A 21,506-nucleotide genomic window follows, 5' to 3' on the forward strand; every position below is an offset into this window, starting at 1 on the left:
CGGTACGTGTGTGTCGACATGTATGAGGACGATGTTGGCGTGGAGGCGGAGCAATTGCCTGTAATGGTGATGTCACCCCCTAGGGAGTCGACACCAGAATGGATGGCTTTGTTTATGGAATTACGGGATAGTGTCAGCACGCTACAAAAGTCGGTTGACGACATGAGACAGCCGGCAAACCAGTTAGTACCTGTCCAGGCGTCTCAGACACCGTCAGGGGCTGTAAAACGCCCTTTACCTCAGTCGGTCGACACAGACCCAGACACTGACACTGAATCCAGTGTCGACGGTGAAGAAACAAACGTATTTTCCAGTAGGGCCACACGTTATATGATCACGGCAATGAAGGAGGCTTTGCATATCTCTGATACTGCAAGTACCACAAAAAGGGGTATTATGTGGGGTGTGAAAAAACTACCGATAGTTTTTCCTGAATCAGAGGAACTGAATGAAGTGTGTGATGAAGCGTGGGTTACCCCAGATAGAAAACTGCTAATTTCAAAGAAGTTATTGGCATTATACCCTTTCCCGCCAGAGGTTAGGGCGCGCTGGGAAACACCTCCTAGGGTGGATAAGGCGCTCACACGCTTATCAAAGCAAGTGGCGTTACCGTCTCCTGATACGGCCGCCCTCAAGGATCCAGCTGATATTACTGACTATAGAGCAGTTAAAGGATGCATTTCTTTATATGCGAGATGCACAGAGAGATATTTGCACTCTGGCATCAAGAGTAAGTGCGATGTCCATATCTGCCAGAAGAAGTTTATGGACGCGCCAGTGGTCAGGTGATGCGGATTCCAAACGACATATGGAAGTATTGCCGTATAAGGGGGAGGAATTATTTGGGGTCGGTCTATCGGATCTGGTGGCCACGGCAACGGCCGGAAAATCCACCTTTTTACCCCAGGTCACCTCCCAGCAGAAAAAGCCGCAGGCTTTTCAGCCGCAGTCCTTTCGTTCCTATAAGAACAAACGAGCAAAAGGACATTCCTATTTGCCCAGAGTCAAAGGAAAGGGTAAGAGACTGCAACAAGCAGCTCCTTCCCAGGAGCAGAAGCCCTCCCCGGCTTCTACAAAGGCGTCAGAATGACGCTGGGACCTTACAAGCAGACTCAGGGGCGGTGGGGGGTCGCCTCAAACATTTCAGCGCACAGTGGGCTCACTCGCAGGTGGACCCCTGGATCCTGCAGGTAGTATCTCAGGGTTACAGGTTGGAATTCGAGAAGTCCCCTCCTCGCCGTTTCCTAAAGTCTGCTTTGCCAACGTCTCCCTCCGACAGGGCGACGGTATTGGAGGCCATTCACAAGCTGTATTCTCAGCAGGTGATAGTCAAGGTACCCCTCCTACACCAAGGGTACCTCAGGTTAGTGGTCCAAAACTGTCATTATCAGTTTCAGACGCTGCCGTTTGGATTGTCCACGGCACCCCGGGTCTTTACCAAGGTAATGGCCGAAATGATGATCCTTCTTCGAAGAGAAGGCGTCTTAATTATCCCTTACTTGGACGATCTCCTGATAAGGGCAAGATCCAGAGAACAGCTGGAGGTCGGAGTAGCACTAACCCAAGTAGTGCTCCAACAACACGGGTGGATTCTGAATTTTCCAAAATCCCAACTGATCCCGACGACACGTCTGTTGTTCCTAGGGATGATTCTGGACACTGTTCAGAAAAAGGTATTTCTTCCGGAGGAGAAAGCCAGGGAGTTATCCGATCTAGTCAGGAACCTCCTAAAACCAGGAAAAGTATCTGTGCATCAATGCACAAGAGTCCTGGGAAAAATGGTAGCTTCTTACGAAGCGATTCCATTCGGCAGATTCCATGCACGAACTTTTCAGTGGGATCTGCTGGACAAATGGTCCGGATCGCATCTGCAGATGCATCAGCGGATAAAATTGTCCACAAGGACAAGAGTGTCTCTGCTATGGTGGTTGCAGAGTGCTCATCTGTTAGAGGGCCGCAGATTCGGCATACAGAACTGGGTCCTAGTGACCACGGATGCCAGCCTGAGAGGCTGGGGAGCGGTCACACAGGGAAGAAACTTCCAGGGCGTGTGGTCAAGCCTGGAGACGTCTCTTCACATAAATATACTGGAGCTAAGAGCAATCTACAATGCTCTAAGTCTGGCAAAACCTCTGCTTCAGGGTCAGCCGGTGTTGATTCAGTCGGACAACATCACGGCAGTCGCCCACGTAAACAGACAGGGCGGCACAAGAAGCAGGAGGGCAATGGCAGAAGCTGCAAGGATTCTCCGCTGGGCAGAAAATCATGTGTTAGCACTGTCAGCTGTGTTCATCCCGGGAGTGGACAACTGGGAAGCAGACTTCCTCAGCAGACACGATCTGCACCCGGGAGAGTGGGGACTTCATCCAGAAGTCTTCCACATGATTGTGGTCCATTGGGAAAGACCAATGGTGGACATGATGGCGTCCCGCCTCAACAAAAAACTGGACAGGTATTGCGCCAGGTCAAGAGACCCTCAGGCAATAGCTGTAGACGCTCTGGTAACACCATGGGTGTACCAGTCAGTGTATGTGTTTCCTCCTCTGCCTCTCATACCAAAAGTACTGAGAATTATACGGCAAAGGGGAGTAAGAACGATACTCGTGGCTCCGGATTGGCCAAGAAGAACTTGGTACCCGGAACTTCAGGAGATGCTCACGGAAGATCCGTGGCCTCTACCTCTAAGACGGGACCTGCTTCAGCAGGGACCGTGTCTATTCCAAGACTTACCGCGGCTGCGTTTGACGGCATGGCGGTTGAACGCCGAATCCTAAGGGAAAAAGGCATTCCGGAAGAGGTCATCCCTACCCTGGTAAAAGCCAGGAAGGAGGTGACTGCACAACATTATCACCGCATTTGGAGAAAATATGTTGCGTGGTGTGAGGCCAGGAAGGCCCCGACGGAGGAATTTCAACTGGGTCGATTCCTACATTTCCTGCAAACAGGATTGTCTATGGGCCTCAAATTAGGGTCCATTAAGGATCAAATTTCGGCCCTGTCGATTTTCTTCCAGAAAGAATTGGCTTCAGTTCCTGAAGTCCAGACTTTTGTAAAAGGAGTACTACATATACAGCCCCCGGTTGTGCCCCCAGTGGCACCGTGGGATCTTAATGTAGTTTTGGATTTTCTCAAATCCCATTGGTTTGAGCCACTCAAATCGGTGGATTTGAAATATCTTACATGGAAAGTAACCATGCTACTGGCCCTGGCTTCAGCCAGGAGAGTGTCAGAATTGGCGGCTTTATCGTATAAAAGCCCATATCTGATTTTCCATTCGGACAGGGCAGAACTGCGGACGCGTCCTCACTTTCTGCCTAAGGTGGTTTCAGCGTTTCACCTGAACCAGCCTATTGTGGTGCCTGCGGCTACTAGCGATTTGGAGGATTCCAAGTTGCTGGACGTTGTCAGAGCATTGAAAATATATATTTCAAGGACGGCTGGAGTCAGAAAATCTGACTCGCTGTTTATACTGTATGCACCCAACAAGCTGGGTGCTCCTGCTTCTAAGCAGACGATTGCTCGTTGGATTTGTAGCACAATTCAACTTGCACATTCTGTGGCAGGCCTGCCACAGCCTAAATCTGTCAAGGCCCATTCCACAAGGAAGGTGGGCTCATCTTGGGCGGCTGCCCGAGGGGTCTCGGCATTACAACTCTGCCGAGCAGCTACGTGGTCAGGGGAGAACACGTTTGTAAAATTCTACAAATTTGATACCCTGGCTAAGGAGGACCTGGAGTTCTCTCATTCGGTGCTGCAGAGTCATCCGCACTCTCCCGCCCGTTTGGGAGCTTTGGTATAATCCCCATGGTCCTGACGGAGTCCCAGCATCCACTAGGACGTCAGAGAAAATAAGATTTTACTTACCGATAAATCTATTTCTCGTAGTCCGTAGTGGATGCTGGGCGCCCATCCCAAGTGCGGATTGTCTGCAATACTTGTACATAGTTATTGTTACAAAAAAATCGGGTTGTTATTGTTGTGAGCCGTCTGTTCAGAGGCTCCTACGTTTTGTCATACTGTTAACTGGGTTCAGATCACAAGTTGTACGGTGTGATTGGTGTGGCTGGTATGAGTCTTACCCGGGATTCAAAATCCTTCCTTATTGTGTACGCTCGTCCGGGCACAGTATCCTAACTGAGGCTTGGAGGAGGGTCATAGGGGGAGGAGCCAGTACACACCACCTAGTGGTCAAACTTTTAAATTTTGTGCCCTGTCTCCTGCGGAGCCGCTATTCCCCATGGTCCTGACGGAGTCCCAGCATCCACTACGGACTACGAGAAATAGATTTATCGGTAAGTAAAATCTTATTTTCTCTGACGTCCTAAGTGGATGCTGGGGACTCCGTCAGGACCATGGGGATTAGCGGCTCCGCAGGAGACAGGGCACAAAAGTTAAAGCTTTAGGATCAGGTGGTGTGCACTGGCTCCTCCCCCTATGACCCTCCTCCAAGCCTCAGTTAGATTTTTGTGCCCGGCCGAGAAGGGTGCAATCTAGGTGGCTCTCCTAAAGAGCTGCTTAGAGTAAAAGTTTGTTAGGTTTTTTATTTTCAGTGAGTCCTGCTGGCAACAGGCTCACTGCTACGAGGGACTTAGGGGAGAGAAGTGAACTCACCTGCGTGCAGGATGGATTGGCTTCTTAGGCTACTGGACACCATTAGCTCCAGAGGGAGTCGGAACACAGGTCTCACCCTGGGGTTCGTCCCGGAGCCGCGCCGCCGACCCCCCTTGCAGATGCCGAAAAGTGAAGGTCCAGAAACGGCGGCAGAAGACTCTTCAGTCTTCATAAGGTAGCGCACAGCACTGCAGCTGTGCGCCATTGTTGTCAGCACACTTCATAGCAGCGGTCACTGAGGGTGCAGGGCGCTGGGGGGGGGGGGCGCCCTGGGCAGCAATGATAGTACCTTATTCTGGCTAAAAATACATCACATATAGCCCCTGGGGGCTATATGGATGTATTTAACCCCTGCCAGGTCTCAGAAAAACGGGAGAAGAAGCCCGCCGAAAAGGGGGCGGGGCCTATTCTCCTCAGCACACAGCGCCATTTTCCCTCACAGAAATGCTGGTGGGAAGGCTCTCCCCTGCACTGCACTACAGAAAAAGGGTTAAAACAGAGAGGGGGGGCACTTATTTGGCGATATGTATATATATATTAAAATGCTATAAGGGAAAAACACTTATATAAAGGTTGTCCCTGTATAATTATAGCGTTTTTGGTGTGTGCTGGCAAACTCTCCCTCTGTCTCCCCAAAGGGCTAGTGGGGTCCTGTCCTCTATCAGAGCATTCCCTGTGTGTGTGCTGTGTGTCGGTACGTGTGTGTCGACATGTATGAGGACGATGTTGGTGAGGAGGCGGAGCAATTGCCTGAAATGGTGATGTCACTCTCTAGGGAGTCGACACCGGAATGGATGGCTTATTTAAGGAATTACGTGATAATGTCAACACGCTGCAAGGTCGGTTGACGACATGAGACGGCCGGCAAACAAATTAGTACCTGTCCAGGCGTCTCAAACACCGTCAGGGGCTGTAAAACGCTCATTTACCTCAGTCGGTCGACACAGACACGGACACTGACTCCAGTGTCGACGGTGAAGAAACAAACGTATTTTCCTTTAGGGCCACACGTTACATGTTAAGGGCAATGAAGGAGGTGTTACATATTTCTGATACTACAAGTACCACAAGAAGGGTATTATGTGGGGTGTGAAAAAACTACCTGTAGTTTTTCCTGAATCAGATAAATTAAATGAAGTGTGTGATGATGCGTGGGTTTCCCCCGATAGAAAATTATTGGCGGTATACCCTTTCCCGCCAGAAGTTAGGGCGCGTTGGGAAACACCCTTTAGGGTGGATAAGGCGCTCACACGCTTATCAAAACAAGTGGCGGTACCGTCTCCAGATAGGGCCGCCCTCAAGGAGCCAGCTGAGAGGCTGGAAAATATCCTAAAAAGGTATATACACACATACTGGTGTTATACTGCGACCAGCGATCGCCTCAGCCTGGATGTGCAGCGCTGGGGTGGCTTGGTCGGATTCCCTGACTGAAAATATTGATACCCTTGACAGGGACAGTATTTTATGGACTATAGAGCATTTAAAGGATGCATTTCTATATATGCGAGATGCACAGAGGGATATTTGCACTCTGGCATCAAGAGTAAGTGCGATGTCCATATCTGCCAGAAGATGTTTATGGACACGACAGTGGTCAGGTGATGCAGATTCCAAACGGCACATGGAAGTATTGCCGTATAAAGGGGAGGAGTTATTTGGGGTCGGTCCATCGGACCTGGTGGCCTCGGCAACAGCTGGAAAATCCACCTTTTTTACCCCAAATCACATCTCAGCAGAAAAAGACACCGTCTTTTCAGCCTCAGTCCTTTCGTCCCCATAAGGGCAAGCGGGCAAAAGGCCAGTCATATCTGCCCAGGGATAGAGGAAAGGGAAGAAGACTGCAGCAGGCAGCCCATTCCCAGGAACAGAAGCCCTCCACAGCTTCTGCCAAGTCCTCAGCATGACGCTGGGGCCGTACAAGCGGACTCAAGTGCGGTGGGGGGTCGTCTCAAGAGTTTCAGCGCGTAGTGGGCTCACTCGCAAGTGGACCCCTGGATCCTACAAGTAGTATCCCAGGGGTACAGACTGGAAATTCGAGACGTCTCCCCCTCGCAGGCTCCTGATGTCTGCTTTACCAACGTCTTCCTCCGACAGGGAGGCAGTATTGGAAACAATTCACAAGCTGTATTCCCAGCAGGTGATAATCAAAGTACCCCTCCTACAACAAGGAAAGGGCTATTATTCCACACTATATTGTGGTACTGAAGCCAGACGGCTCGGTGAGACCTATTCTAAATGGGAAATCTTTGAACACTTACATACAAAGGTTCAAATCAAGATGGAGTCACTCAGAGCAGTGATAGCGAACCAGGAAGAAGGGGACTATATGGTGTCCCTGGACATCAAGGATGCTTACCTCCATGTCCCAAATTGCCCTTCTCACCAAGGGTACCTCAGGTTCGTGGTACGGAACTGTCACTATCAGTTTCAGACGCTGCCGTTTGGATTGTCCACGGCACCCCGGGTCTTTACCAAAGTAATGGCCGAAATGATGATTCTTCTTCAAAGAAAAGGCGTCTTAATTATCCCTTACTTGGACGATCTCCTGATAAGGGCAAGGTCCAGAGAACAGTTGGAAGTCGGAGTAGCACTATCTCAAGTAGTTCTACGACAGCACGGGTGGATTCTAAATATCCAAAATCGCAGCCGTTTCCGACGACACGTCTGCTGTTCCTAGGGATGGTTCTGGACACAGTCCAGAAAAAGGTGTTTCTCCCGGAGGAGAAAGCCAGGGAGTTATCCGAGCTAGTCAGGAACCTCCTAAAACCAGGAAAAGTGTCAGTGCATCATTGCACAAGAGTACTGGGGAAAATGGTGGCTTATTACGAAGCGATTCCATTCGGCAGATTCCACGCAAGAACTTTTCAGTGGGATCTGCTGGACAAATGGTCCGGATCGCATTTTCAGATGCATCAGCGGATAACCCTATCTCCAAGGACAAGGGTGTCTCTCCTGTGGTGGTTACAGAGTGCTCATCTTCTAGAGGGCCGCAGATTCGGCATTCAGGATTGGATGCTGGTGACCACGGAGGCCAGCCTGAGAGGCTGGGGAGCAGTCACACAGGGAAAAAATTTCCAGGGAGTGTGATCAAGTCTGGAGATTTTTCTCCACATAAATATACTGGAGCTAAGGGCAATTTACAATGCTCTAAGCTTAGCAAGACCTCTGCTTCAAGGTCAGCCGGTATTGATCCAGTGGGACAACATCACGGCAGTCGCCCACGTAAACAGACAGGGCGGCACAAGAAGCAGGAGGGCAATGGCAGAAACTGCAAGGATTTTTCGCTGGGCGGAAAATCATGTGATAGCACTGTCAGCAGTGTTCATTCCGGGAGTGGACAACTGGGAAGCAGACTTCCTCAGCAGGCACAACCTCCACCCGGGAGAGTGGGGACTTCATCGGGAAGTCTTCCACATGATTGTGAACCGTTGGAAAAGACCAAAGGTGGACATGATGGCGTCCCGCCTGAACAAAAAACTGGACAAGTATTGCGCCAGGTCAAAAGACCCTCAGGCAATAGCTGTGGACGTTCTGGTAACACCGTGGGTGTACCAGTCGGTGTATGTCTTCCCTCCTCTGCTTCTCATACCCAAGGTATTGAGAATTATAAGACGTAGAGGAGTAAGAACTATACTCGTGGCTCCGGATTGGCCAAGAAGGACTTGGTACCCGGAACTTCAAGAGATGCTCACAGAGGACTCATGGCCTCTGCCGCTAAGAAGGGACTTACTTCAGCAAGTACCATGTCTGTTCCAAGACTTACCGCGGCTGCGTTTGACGGCATGGCGGTTGAACGCCGGATCCTAAGGGAAAAAGGCATTCCGGAAGAGGTCATTCCTACCCTGGTCAAAGCCAGGAAGGAGGTGACCGCACAACATTATCACCACATGTGGCGAAAATATGTTGCGTGGCGTGAGGCCAGGAAGGCCCCATGAAGAAATTTCAACTCGGTCGTTTCCTGCATTTCCTGCAAACAGGAGTGTCTATGGGCCTCAAATTGGGGTCCATTAGGGTTCAAATTTCGGCCCTGTCGATTTTCTTCCAGAAAGAATTGGCTTCAGTTCCTGAAGTCCAGAAGTTTGTCAAGGGAGTACTGCATATACAACCCCCTTTTGTGCCTCCAGTGGCACTGTGGGATCTCAACGTAGTTCTGGGATTCCTAAAATCACATTGGTTTAAACCGCTCAAATCTGTGGATTTGAAATATCTCACAGGGAAAGTGACCATGCTGTTGGCCCTGGCCTCGGCCAGGCGAGTGTCAGAATTGGCGGCGTTTGTCTCAAAAAAGCCCATATCTGATTGTCCATTCGGACAGGGCAGAGCTGCGGACTCATCCCCAGTTTCTCCCTAAGGTGGTGTCAGTGTTTCACCCGAACCAGCTTATTGTGGTACCTGCGGCTACTAGGGACTTGGAGGACTCCAAGTTGCTAGATGTTGTCAGGGCCCTGAAAATATAGTTTCCAGGACGGCTGGAGTCAGGAAAACTGACTTACTGTTATCCTGTATGCACCCAACAAACTGGGTGCTCTTGCTTCTAAGCAGACGATTGCTAGTTGGATGTGTAGTACAATTCAGCTTGCACATTCTGTGGCAGGCCTGCCACAGCCAAAATATGTAAATGCCCATTCCACAAGGAAGGTGGGCTCATCTTGGGCGGCTGCCCGAGGGGTCTCGGCTTTACAACTTTGCCGAGCTGATACTTGGTCAGGGGCACACCCTGACTGAGGAGGACCTGGAGTTCTCTCATTCGGTGCTGCAGAGTCATCCGCACTCTCCCGCCCGTTTGGGAGCTTTGGTATAATCCCCATGGTCCTGACGGAGTCCCCAGCATCCACTTAGGACGTCAGAGAAAATAAGAATTTACTTACCGATAATTCTATTTCTCGTAGTCCGTAGTGGATGCTGGGCGCCCATCCCAAGTGCGGATTGTCTGCAATACTTGTACATAGTTATTGTTACAAAAATCGGGTTATTATTGTTGTGAGCCATCTTTTCAGAGGCTCCGCTGTTATCATGCTGTTAACTGGGTTCAGATCACAGGTTGTACAGTGTGATTGGTGTGGCTGGTATGAGTCTTACCCGGGATTCAAAATCCTTCCTTATTGTGTACGCTCGTCCGGGCACAGTATCCTAACTGAGGCTTGGAGGAGGGTCATAGGGGGAGGAGCCAGTGCACACCACCTGATCCTAAAGCTTTTACTTTTGTGCCCTGTCTCCTGCGGAGCCGCTAATCCCCATGGTCCTGACGGAGTCCCCAGCATCCACTACGGACTACGAGAAATAGAATTATCAGTAAGTAAATTCTTATTTTTCAACATTCAGGATTACACAATGGTGAAGAAGACATCTGGAGACTGGGAGACACCCGGGAATCGTCCCCGTATGTCAGGAGGACTGAACAGTACACAGAGCACCATCATGGAACCATCACATTACTCACTGATACATGAGAGACACAATGACCAGAAAGTCCTGGAACTCGCCAACAAGATCATTCAACTGCTGACTGGGGAGGTGACTGCTGGGAATGGGACATTATACAGTAACACCAAGGGATGTATTTGGGTGACGGATGTATCATTGTGTGTGTCAGGTTCAGGGTTGGCTGGTTTAAACCACCATGGTTTAGACCACAGGTTCTCAAACTCTGTTCTCAGGACCCCACACAGTGCATGTTTTGCAGGTCTCCTCACAGAATCACAAGTGAAATAATTAGCTCCACCTGTGGACCTTTTAAAATGTTTCAGTGAGTAATTAATAAACCTGTGCACTTGCTGGGTTACCTGCAAAATATGCACTGTGTGGGGTCCTGAGGACCGAGTTTGAGAACCACTGGTTTAGACCAAATGGTTTAAAAAACAAACAAAAAAAAAACCACAGGGTTTTTTTCTATTATGCTGTGACTACTAGCACGGTGTTATGACTTCTAAGAAAAAGTCTATTATACTAAAAAAATAGTGTTTTGTATTCAAAATGTTTATTGCCAGTGGCATGGCCCAGAGCTAATGCTTAACTGTGTGTGTGTGTCTGTGTGCGTGTGTTTCTCTAAAGCGTTTTTGCATTTTCCATTTTATATTACTATTCATATTTATTCAATTATAATAAGTAAGACTAATGCTTAACATTAACTTGTTGTTCTTTTTTTTTAATTTTATTTATCTGAGTGTACTATGTATGTATTGATATGTTTAGTCTATCTACATTTATTCAGATTTAATAGGAATAGTAAGCTGTAAAAATTGGTTTTATTGAAAGATGTAAAATAAATCAAATCAAAGCCTAATAACATTATTAATGTTAGAAAGCATTAAACCAGGGTTGATCAAGGTTTCTAATGCATGATTCAATTTTTTCTTTCTTTAAAACAGTAATGCAAAAAAAAAAAAAACTTGTTTAAACCAAATAAAAAAAATATTTAAATATTTTTTTTTAGCTTTCTTTTTCTTTTTTTTTTACTTTTTTTTTTTTTTTTTCCCCGAACCTGGTCAGATACCTATAAGGTGTGAGGATATCACGGTCTATTTCTCCATGGAGGAGTGGGAGTATATAGAAGGACATAAGGATCTGTACAAGGACGTGATGATAGAGAATCACCGACCCCTCACATCACTAGGTAAGGTAATTCTGCTGTGGAGGATCACCATAAGGATATCCTCTAATGATAACATCTAAATAATATATTTACTCACTGCTTGTCTCTTATAGATGGGTCCAGTAGCAGGAATACCCCAGAGAGATGTCCCCACATTCTATACACTTGGAATTCAGAGGATAATTACAATATCCCACTTGATTATCAGGTAGATTGAGGTGCTACCAAATAAGGTTTCTGACTCGTATCTACTGAATTCCTTCTATTTAAAGGGTGTGTAAATGTTTGTAATACACCTGCTACTTATAAATACCTTCCCTTATACATACCCTATAAGACTCGCATTGTTATCAGATGGCAGTCTCTCACTACCATTGCTGCCATCTGGAGTGGATAGAGCTCTGCCAGCAGGAATTAAGTAGGAGACTCAATCTCTCTGTTAGGGTCTCCTGCCCTGTGCTGCCACGTCGTCATGGCAACCGGGAGACAAGTGCTAGCGGAGTAACCTGAGCGCAGCTGATACTCCGGTTCGGGTCTTTTGCTGTGCAGTGGTTATAGGCTCTGTGCACGGCAGGGGATCCGGTGCTGGTTTTTGTGCTCACAGTCTGAGAGGTCTGAGTGGGGCGTGGACAGCACCTGCTTTATAAGGCCTCTTTTCAGGGTAAGCAGATGCTGCTGAATCTTTGTTGGTTAGTCAGTTCCTGAAAGTTAACCAGTACTGTGTAGCTTTGTATTTGTTTGTTGCTTACTGCAAATAGGCCTGGGGATTTGGTATTACACTCTGCCAATCCAGACCTAGCAGTAAGACTGGAGTCAGTCGTTTAGCTTGCTGGGGTTCTGTTACTACTCTGTGAACTTAGCAAGTTTGCGGCTGTATTCTAAGACTTGCCTGTCTAATCCTGTCTCACTGTGCTAGGTGTCAGGGGTCAGTTTAGTGGCAGTAAGCTGAACCTGTGCACTGCAAGTGAGAATTAGGATTGTGGAGACTCTCCTTGTGTCTATCATTCCATCTCTGACCAAGGAGTTTACTGCCACACCCGTTGGTAACCCTTTAGGGTTTTGCTGTTGCCCTTAGCAACAGCATTTCGGGTTCTCTACGTATTAAAACACAACATCTTGATTTTCCCATCTGAGCATTTCTAATACAAGGGAGATACCCAGTTCCTTAGCCTCTGGGCTTCTCTGTTCACTTTGTGAGTATTTTGTTACCCTATCACCTTCTGTGTACGTTATGTCATATTCCCCAGTCTGTCTGTGAGTCCATTTGTTTTGCATAACAGTTCAAACACCAGTACATTCCTGCAGGCACTGGAGTGCATAACAGTTCTGACACCAGTACTTTCCTGCAGGCACTGGTGTGCATAACATATTCAGCAGCCTAATACTCCTGTTGAAATTTTGTGGGAATATGGAGCATACCCCTCAAAATACGTTGCAACAGGTGGTCGATCAGGTGCAGGTCCTGACTCGACAATTTAATGATTTGTCCATTAAAATGCACACCTCCCAGGCTGCTGGCGGAGCTCCCGCAGCAGCAGCACCTGCAGGGGTTAAGGAGTCGAAAGTAAATCTCCCCATTTCGTTTTTCTGGAGATCGCTCGCAGTTCTTTTGTTTCAAGGAGAGCTGCAAGCTATACTTCCGGCTTAGGCCTCAGTCTTCTGGGTCGGAGATTCAGCGGGTGAGCATAGTGATTTCTCTATCGTCCTAGTGGATGCTGAGGTTCCTGAAAGGACCATGGGGGATAGCGGCTCCGCAGGAGACAGGGCACAAAAAGTAAAGCTTTAGGATCAGGTGGTGTGCACTGGCTCCTCCCCCTATGACCCTCCTCCAAGCCTCAGTTAGATTTTTGTGCCCGGCCGAGAAGGGTGCAATCTAGGTGGCTCTCCTAAAGAGCTGCTTAGAAAAGTTTAGCTTAGGTTTTTTATTTTACAGTGAGTCCTGCTGGCAACAGGATCACTGCAACGAGGGACTTAGGGGAGAAGAAGTGAACTCACCTGCGTGCAGGATGGATTGGCTTCTTGGCTACTGGACATTAGCTCCAGAGGGACGATCACAGGTACAGCCTGGATGGTCACCGGAGCCTCGCCGCCGGCCCCCTTGCAGATGCTGAAACGAGAAGAGGTCCAGAATCGGCGGCAGAAGACTCCTCAGTCTTCTTAAGGTAGCGCACAGCACTGCAGCTGTGCGCCATTTTCCTCTCAGCACACTTCACACGGCAGTCACTGAGGGTGCAGGGCGCTGGGAGGGGGGCGCCCTGGGAGGCAAATGAAAACCTTTTTTGGCTAAAAATACCTCACATATAGCCTCCGGGGGCTATATGGAGATATTTAACCCCTGCCAGAATCCGTTAAGAGCGGGAGACGAGGCCGCCGAAAAAGGGGCGGGGCCTATCGCCTCAGCACACAGCGCCATTTTCCCTCACAGAAAGGCTGGAGGGAAGGCTCCCAGGCTCTCCCCTGCACTGCACTACAGAAACAGGGTTAAAACAGAGAGGGGGGGCACTAATTTGGCGTTAGAAATCTATAAAAAAGATGCTATAAGGGAAAACACTTATATAAGGTTGTCCCTATATAATTATAGCGTTTTGGTGTGTGCTGGCAAACTCTCCCTCTGTCTCTCCAAAGGGCTAGTGGGTCCTGTCCTCTATCAGAGCATTCCCTGTGTGTGTGCTGTGTGTCGGTACGTGTGTGTCGACATGTATGAGGACGATGTTGGTGAGGAGGCGGAGCAATTGCCTGTAATGGTGATGTCACTCTCTAGGGAGTCGACACCAGAATGGATGGCTTATTTAGGGAATTACGTGATAATGTCAACACGAGCCAAGGTCGGTTGACGACATGAGACGGCCGACAAACAATTAGTACCGGTCCAGACGTCTCAAAAACACCGTCAGGGGTTTTAAAACGCCCGTTTACTTTAGTCGGTCGACACAGACACAGACAGGGACACTGAATCCAGTGTCGACGGTGAATAAACAAACGTATTCCTTATTAGGGCCACACGTTAAGGGCAATGAAGGAGGTGTTACATATTTCTGATACTACAAGTACCACAAAAGAGGGTATTATGTGGGATGTGAAAAAACTACCGTAGTTTTTCCTGAATCAGAAAAATTAAATGAAGTGTGTGATGATGCGTGGGTTCCCCCCGATAGAAAATATGGGCGGTATACCCTTTCCTGCCAGAAGTTAGGGCGCGTTGGGAAACACCCCTTAGGGTGGATAAGGCGCTCACACGCTTATCAGAACAAGTGGCGGTACCGTCTATAGATAGGGCCGTCCTCAAGGAGCCAGCTGACAGGAGGCTGGAAAAATATCATAAAAAGTATATACACACATACTGGTGTTATACTGCGACCAGCGATCGCCTCAGCCTGGATGTGCAGAGCTGGGGTGGCTTGGTCGGATTCCCTGACTAAAAATATTGATACCCTTGACAGGGACAGTATTTTATTGACTATAGAGCATTTAAAGGATGTATTTCTATATATGCGAGATGCACAGAGGGATATTTGCACTCTGGCATCAAGAGTAAGTGCGATGTCCATATCTGCTAGAAGATGTTTATGGACACGACAGTGGTCAGGTGATGCAGATTCCAAACGGCACAAAGGTGTATTGCCGTATAAAGGAAGAGGAGTTATTTGGGGTCGGTCCATCGGACCTGGTGGCCACGGCAACTGCTGGAAAATCCACCGTTTTTACCCTAAGTCACATCTCTGCAGAAAAAGACACCGTCTTTTCAGCTTCAGTCCTTTCGTCCCTATAAGAGTCATATCTGCCCAGGGATAGAGGAAAGGGAAGAAGACTGCAGCAGGCAGCCCATTCCCAGGAACAGAAGCGTTCCACCGTTTCTGACAAGCTCTCAGCATGACGCTGAGACCGTATAGGACCCCTGGATCCTACAAGTAGTATTCCAGGGGTACAGTTTGGAATGTCGAGACGTTTCCCCTGCGCAGGCTCCTGAAGGCTGCTTTACCAAGGTCTCCCTCCGACAAGGAGGCAGTATGGGAAAAAATTCACGAGCTGTATTCCCAGCAGGTGATAATTAAAATTATCCCTCCTACAACAAGAAAAGGGGTATCATTCCACACTATATTGTGGTACTGAAGCCAGAAGGCTAGGTGAGACCTATTCTAAATCTAAAAAAATTTGAACACTTACAAAGGTTCAAATCAAGATGGAGTCACTCAGAGCAGTGATAACGAACCGGGAAGAAGGGGACTATCTGGTGTCCCGAGACATCAGGGATGCTTACCTCCATGTCCCAAATTTGCCCTTATCACTAAGGGTACCTCAGGTTCGTGGTATAAAACTGTCACTATCAGTTTCAGACGCTGCCGTTTGGATTGTCTACGGCACCCCGGGTCTTTACCAAGGTAATGGCCGAAATGATGGTTCTTCTTCGAAGAAAAGGCGTCTTAATTATCCCTTACTTGGACGATCTCCTGATAAGGGCAAAGTCCAGGGAACAGTTGGAGGTCGGAGTAGCACTATCTCGGATACTGTTACAACAGCAGGGGTGGATTCTAAAGATTCCAAAATCGCAGCTGATCCCGACAACAAGTCTCCTGTGCTTAGGGATGATTCTGGACACAGTCCAGAAAAAGGTGTTTCTCCCGGAAGAGAAAGCCAGGGAGTTATCCGAGCTAGTCAGGAACCTCCTAAAATCAGTGCATCATTGCACAAGGGCCATGGTAAAAAAAAAAAAAAAAATGGTGACTTCCTTCGAAGCAATTCCAGTCGGCAGATTTCATGCAAGAACTTTTCAGTGGGATCTGCTGGACAAATGGTCCGGATCGCATCTTCAGATGCATCAGCGGATAACCCTATATCCAAGGACAAGGGTGTCTCTCCTGTGGTGGTTACAGAGTGCTCATCTTCTAGAGGGCCGCAGATTCGGCATTCAGTTTTGGATGTTGGTGACCACGGAGGCCAGCCCGAAAGGCTGGGGAGCAGTCACACAAGGAAAAAATTTCCAGGGAGTGTGATCAAGTCTGGAGATTTTTCTCCACATAAATATAGCTAAGGGTAAATTTATAATGCTCTAAGCTTAGCAAGACCTCTGCTTCAAGGTCAGCCGGTATTGATCCAGTGGGATAGAACATCACGGCAGTCGCCCACGTAAATAGACAGGGCGGCACAAGAAGCAGGAGGGCAGTGGCAAAAACTGCAAGGACTTTTCGCTGGGCGGAAAATCATGTGATAGCACTGTCAGCAGTTTTTCATTCCGGGAATGGAAACTGGGAAGCAGACTTCCTCAGTAGGCACGTCCTCCACCCGGCAGAGTGGGAACTTCATGGGGAAGTTTTCCACATAATTGTAAACCGTTGGGAATTACCAAAGGTGGACATGATGGCGTCCCGTCTGAACAAAAAACGGGACAGGTATTGCGCCAGGTTAAGAGACCCTCAGGCAATAGCTGTGGACTTTTCTGGTAACACCGTGGGTGTACCAGTCGGTGTATGTGTTCCATCCTCTGTTTTTCATACCTAAGGTACTGAGAATTATAAGACGTAGAGGAGTAAGAACTATACTCATGGCTCCGGATTGGCCAAGAAGGACTTGGTACCCGGAACTTCAAGAGATGCTCACAGAGGACTTATGGCCTCTGCCGCTAAGAAGGGACTTGTTTCAGCAAGTACCTTGTCTGTTCCAAGACTTACCGCCGCTGCGTTTGACGGCATGGCGGTGGAACGCCGGATCCTAAGGGAAAAGGCATTCAGGAAGAGGTCATTCCTACCCTGGTCAAAGCCAGAAAGGAGGTGACCGCACAACATTATCACCACATGTGGCGAAAATATGTTGCGTGGTGTGAGGCCAGGAAGGCTCCACGAAGAAATCTCAACTCGGTCGATTCCTGCATTTCTTGCAAACAGGAGTGTCTATGGGCCTCAAATTGGGGTCCATTAAGGTTCAAATTTCGGCCCTGTCGATTTTTCTTCCAGAAAGAATTGGCTTCAGTTCCTGAAGTCCAGAAGTTTGTCAAGGGAGTATTGCATATACAACCCCCTTTTGTGCCTCCAGTGGCACTGTGGGATCTCAACGTAGTTCTGGGATTCCTCAAAACACATTGGTTTAAAACCAGTCAAATCTGTGGATTTGAAGCATTTCACATGAAAAGTGAACATGCTCTTGGACCTGGCCTGGACCAGGCGAGTGTCAAATTGGTGGGTTTTTTTTTCTCAAAAAAGCCCATATCTGTTTGTCCATTCGGACAGGGCAGAGCTGCGGACTCGTCCCCAGTTCTCTCCCTAAGGTGGTGTCAGTGTTTAACCTGAACCAGCTTATTGTGGTGTCTTGCGCCTACTAGGGACTTGGAGGACTCCAAGTTGCTAGATGTGGTCAGGGCCCTGAAAATATAGGTTCCAGGACGGCTGAAGTCAGGAGAACTGACTTGCTGTTATCCTGTATGCACCCAACAAACTGGGTGCTCTTGCTTTTAAGCAGACTTTTGCTAGTTGGATGTGTAAAAAAAATACAATTCAGCTTGCACATTCTGTGGCAGGCCTGCCACAGCCAAAATATGTAAATGCCCATTCCACAAGGAAGGTGGGCTCATCTTGGGCGGCTGCCCGAGGGGTCTCGGCTTTACAACTTTGCCGAGCGGCTATTTAATCAGGGGCAAACACGTTTGTAAAATCCTACAAATTTGATACCCTGGCTAAGGAGGACCTGGAGTTCTCTCATTCGGTGCTGCAGAGTCATCCGCACTCTCCCGCCCGTTTGGGAGCTTTGGTATAATCCCCATGGTCCTTTCAGGAACCCCAGCATCCACTAGGACGATAGAGAAAATAAGAATTTACTTACCGATAATTCTATTTCTCGGAGTCCGTAGTGGATGCTGGGCGCCCATCCCAAGTGCGGATTATCTGCATTACTTGTACATAGTTACAAAAATCGGGTTATTATTGTTGTGAGCCATCTTTTCAGAGGCTCCGCTGTTATCATACTGTTAACTGGGTTCAGATCACAGGTTGTACAGTGTGATTGGTGTGGCTGGTATGAGTCTTACCCGGGATTCATAAATCCTTCCTTATTGTGTACGCTCGTCCGGGCACAGTACCTAACTGAGGCTTGGAGGAGGGTCATAGGGGGAGGAGCCAGTGCACACCACCTGATCCTAAAGCTTTACTTTTTGTGCCCTGTCTCCTGCGGAGCCGCTATCCCCCATGGTCCTTTCAGGAACCCCAGCATCCACTACGGACTCCGAGAAATAGAATTATCGGTAAGTAAATTCTTATTTTCCTTGCTACAAGGAGACCCACAGGTCTGGGCATATGGGTTGCAGCCTGACTGTCCGTCGCTTAAAAGTGTTGATGCTTTTTTTACGGCACTGGGCATGTTGTATGATGACCCTGACAAGACGGCCTCAGCCGAGGCTCAGATTTCGATCCTTAAGCAAGGGCGAAGGCCAGTTGAGGTTTACTGTACGGAGTTTCGGAGGTTGGCCCATGATACCCAGTGGAATGATCCAGCCCTGAGACACCAGTACCGAAGAGGTCTTTCTAACCAGATAAAGGACCAACTGGTACAATATCCCTTGCCTGATAGCTTGGATCAGCTCATGCAGTTATCCATCCGGGTGGATAGACGGCTGAGAGAGCGTAGGCTTGAAAGAGAGACTGAGATTTCCTTCCTTCCCAAGGGAACCTCAGACTCTGAGGAATTTTCCGAGGAGCCTATGCAGATTGGGGCTACTCGCCTCTCCTCGCGTGAGAAGACGCGGAGGAGACAGCAGGGGTTGTGTTTGTACTGTGGGAATAAAGGTCATGTGGTAGTATCCTGCCCAGAAAAGCCGGAAAACTTCAGGGCCTGAGGGTGATGGGAAATATCCTGTCAGGCCAGAAGTCAGAATTTCCCAAGAAGACTTTTATCATTCCGGTGACCTTGAAGATCCTCGGTCAAACTGTCAAGACTGAGGCCTTTGTGGACAGTGGGGCCGACGGGCCCCTTTTATGTGACTGTCTGTACTTTTGCCCCATTGGTGTTGGGGTTACCCTGGTTAAGGGCCCACAATCCTCAATTTGACTGGGTCTCTGGGGAGATTCTTAGTTGGGGTACTGATTGTTTCAGGAGTTGCTTGAGCCTTCCAGTCAGGCTCTCGCAGCTAAGATTGCCAGGGTGTTATGCAGATTTTGCGGACGTGTTCTCCAAAAAAGTTGCAGAGGTACTACCTCCCCATCGCCCCTATGACTGTGCCATTGATTTGTTGCCAAATGCTAAGCTTCCCAAGAGCAGGTTGTACTCTCTGTCACGTCCTGAGACTCAGGCTATGACAGAGTACATTCAGGAGAACTTGGCTAAGGGATTTATCAGACCTTCACAGTCTCCAGTTGGGTCGGGGTTCTTCTTCGTGGGTAAAAAGGACGGTTCGTTGCGACCCTGCAGCTTCAAATTAGGAGACTTCGTCTGGTTGTCTACCAAGAATTTGAAGTTGAGACAGCCATCTCATAAGTTAGGCCCCCGGTTCATCGGCCCTTATAAGATCACCAGGGTTATCAATCCGGTGGCATTTCAGTTAGATCTGCCCCGTTCTTTGGGTATCAATAAAACATTTCATTGTTCCCTTTTAAAACGGGCGATTAGTAATCCTTCTTCCAGAGGAAGACCTTCCCCTCTTCTGATACGTGGCCAGAGGGAGTTTGTTGTTGAAAGGATTCTTGACTCCAAGGAGGTTCGGGGTCGGCTGTCATTTTTGGTGCACTGGAAGGGGTATGGCCCGGAGGAGCGGTCGTGGGTGCGCAGTTGTGATCTTCATGCCCCCAGACTGATACGCTCTTTCTTCTCGCAGTTCCCCGATAAACCCGGTGGTAGGGGTTCTTTGACCCCCTCGTCAGAGGGGGGGTACTGTTAGGGTCTCCTGCCCTGTGCTGCCACGTCGTCATGGCAACCGGGAGACAAGTGCTAGCGGAGTAACCTGAGCGCAGCTGATACTCCGGTTCGGGTCTTTTGCTGTGCAGTGGTTATAGGCTCTGTGCACGGCAGGGGATCCGGTGCTGGTTTTTGTGCTCACAGTCTGTGAGGTCTGAGTGGGGCGTGGACAGCACCTGCTTTATAAGGCCTCTTTTCAGGGTAAGCAGATGCTGCTGAATCTTTGTTGGTTAGTCAGTTCCTGAAAGTTAACCAGTACTGTGTAGCTTTGTATTTGTTTGTTGCTTACTGCAAATAGGCCTGGGGATTTGGTATTACACTCTGCCAATCCAGACCTAGCAGTAAGACTGGAGTCAGTCGTTTAGCTTGCTGGGGTTCTGTTACTACTCTGTGAACTTAGCAAGTTTGCGGCTGTATTCTAAGACTTGCCTGTCTAATCCTGTCTCACTGTGCTAGGTGTCAGGGGTCAGTTTAGTGGCAGTAAGCTGAACCTGTGCACTGCAAGTGAGAATTAGGATTGTGGAGACTCTCCTTGTGTCTATCATTCCATCTCTGACCAAGGAGTTTACTGCCACACCCGTTGGTAACCCTTTAGGGTTTTGCTGTTGCCCTTAGCAACAGCATTTCGGGTTCTCTACGTATTAAAACACAACATCTTGCTTTTCCCATCTGAGCATTTCTAATACAAGGGAGATACCCAGTTCCTTAGCCTCTGGGCTTCTCTGTTCACTTTGTGAGTATTTTGTTACCCTATCACCTTCTGTGTACGTTATGTCATATTCCCCAGTCTGTCTGTGAGTCCATTTGTTTTGCATAACAGTTCAAACACCAGTACATTCCTGCAGGCACTGGAGTGCATAACAGTTCTGACACCAGTACTTTCCTGCAGGCACTGGTGTGCATAACACTCTCTTGTGCTGCTTATTACACAACCCCCATCTCCCCTGCATCAGTAACTGCGTGGAGATTGGTCCTGCAACACTGTCCTCTCTTTTCTCTCCTGGAGTTGCCACAAAAGGGGTAGGAGATATGAGGGGTATATTTACAACTACTTCCTCCACTATTCATTATGTTGGGAATTTTATTTTTGTATTATTTAGATAAAAGACCTGACTGTTATTAAAGTAGAAGATACAGAGGAAGAAGAGATGTATGTAATGGATGATCAGCAGTGTAAGGAGGTTATCAGCACAGGTGAGTAATACGCACTATATACAGAACAGTCACATATCTTCCTTGTTCAGTCAATACAGCAGTCTCTTACCATACACCCTCCTTTGTCAGTACAAACTTATGTATCTGCCCAGTGTGGGATATTGGAGCTATCAGCCACTATCAGACTCCCGCTCTTCCCATCACATCGTGTCACTGTGTGCTACCAGCCCAGAGATCTGACCAGTCACCACCTCCCCACACTCTCTGGTGTATC

The 21,506-nt window shown here is 48.4% G+C and overlaps 1 protein-coding gene across 1 annotated transcript in view; it reads left to right on the plus strand.

The window, feature by feature from the left end:
* Positions 1–21,506, plus strand: part of LOC135054968 (oocyte zinc finger protein XlCOF7.1-like) — a 70,815-nt gene that overhangs the window by 40,575 nt on the left and 8,734 nt on the right. Inside the window, exons 3-6 of the mRNA XM_063958477.1 lie at positions 9,934–10,125; positions 11,101–11,224; positions 11,317–11,411; positions 21,178–21,271. Coding sequence (XP_063814547.1) covers positions 9,934–10,125; positions 11,101–11,224; positions 11,317–11,411; positions 21,178–21,271 — 505 coding nt within the window. The remainder of the gene's footprint in view (positions 1–9,933; positions 10,126–11,100; positions 11,225–11,316; positions 11,412–21,177; positions 21,272–21,506) is intronic.

Source organism: Pseudophryne corroboree, chromosome 3, assembly GCF_028390025.1.
Source record: "Pseudophryne corroboree isolate aPseCor3 chromosome 3, aPseCor3.hap2, whole genome shotgun sequence".
Taxonomy (NCBI): domain Eukaryota; kingdom Metazoa; phylum Chordata; class Amphibia; order Anura; family Myobatrachidae; genus Pseudophryne; species Pseudophryne corroboree.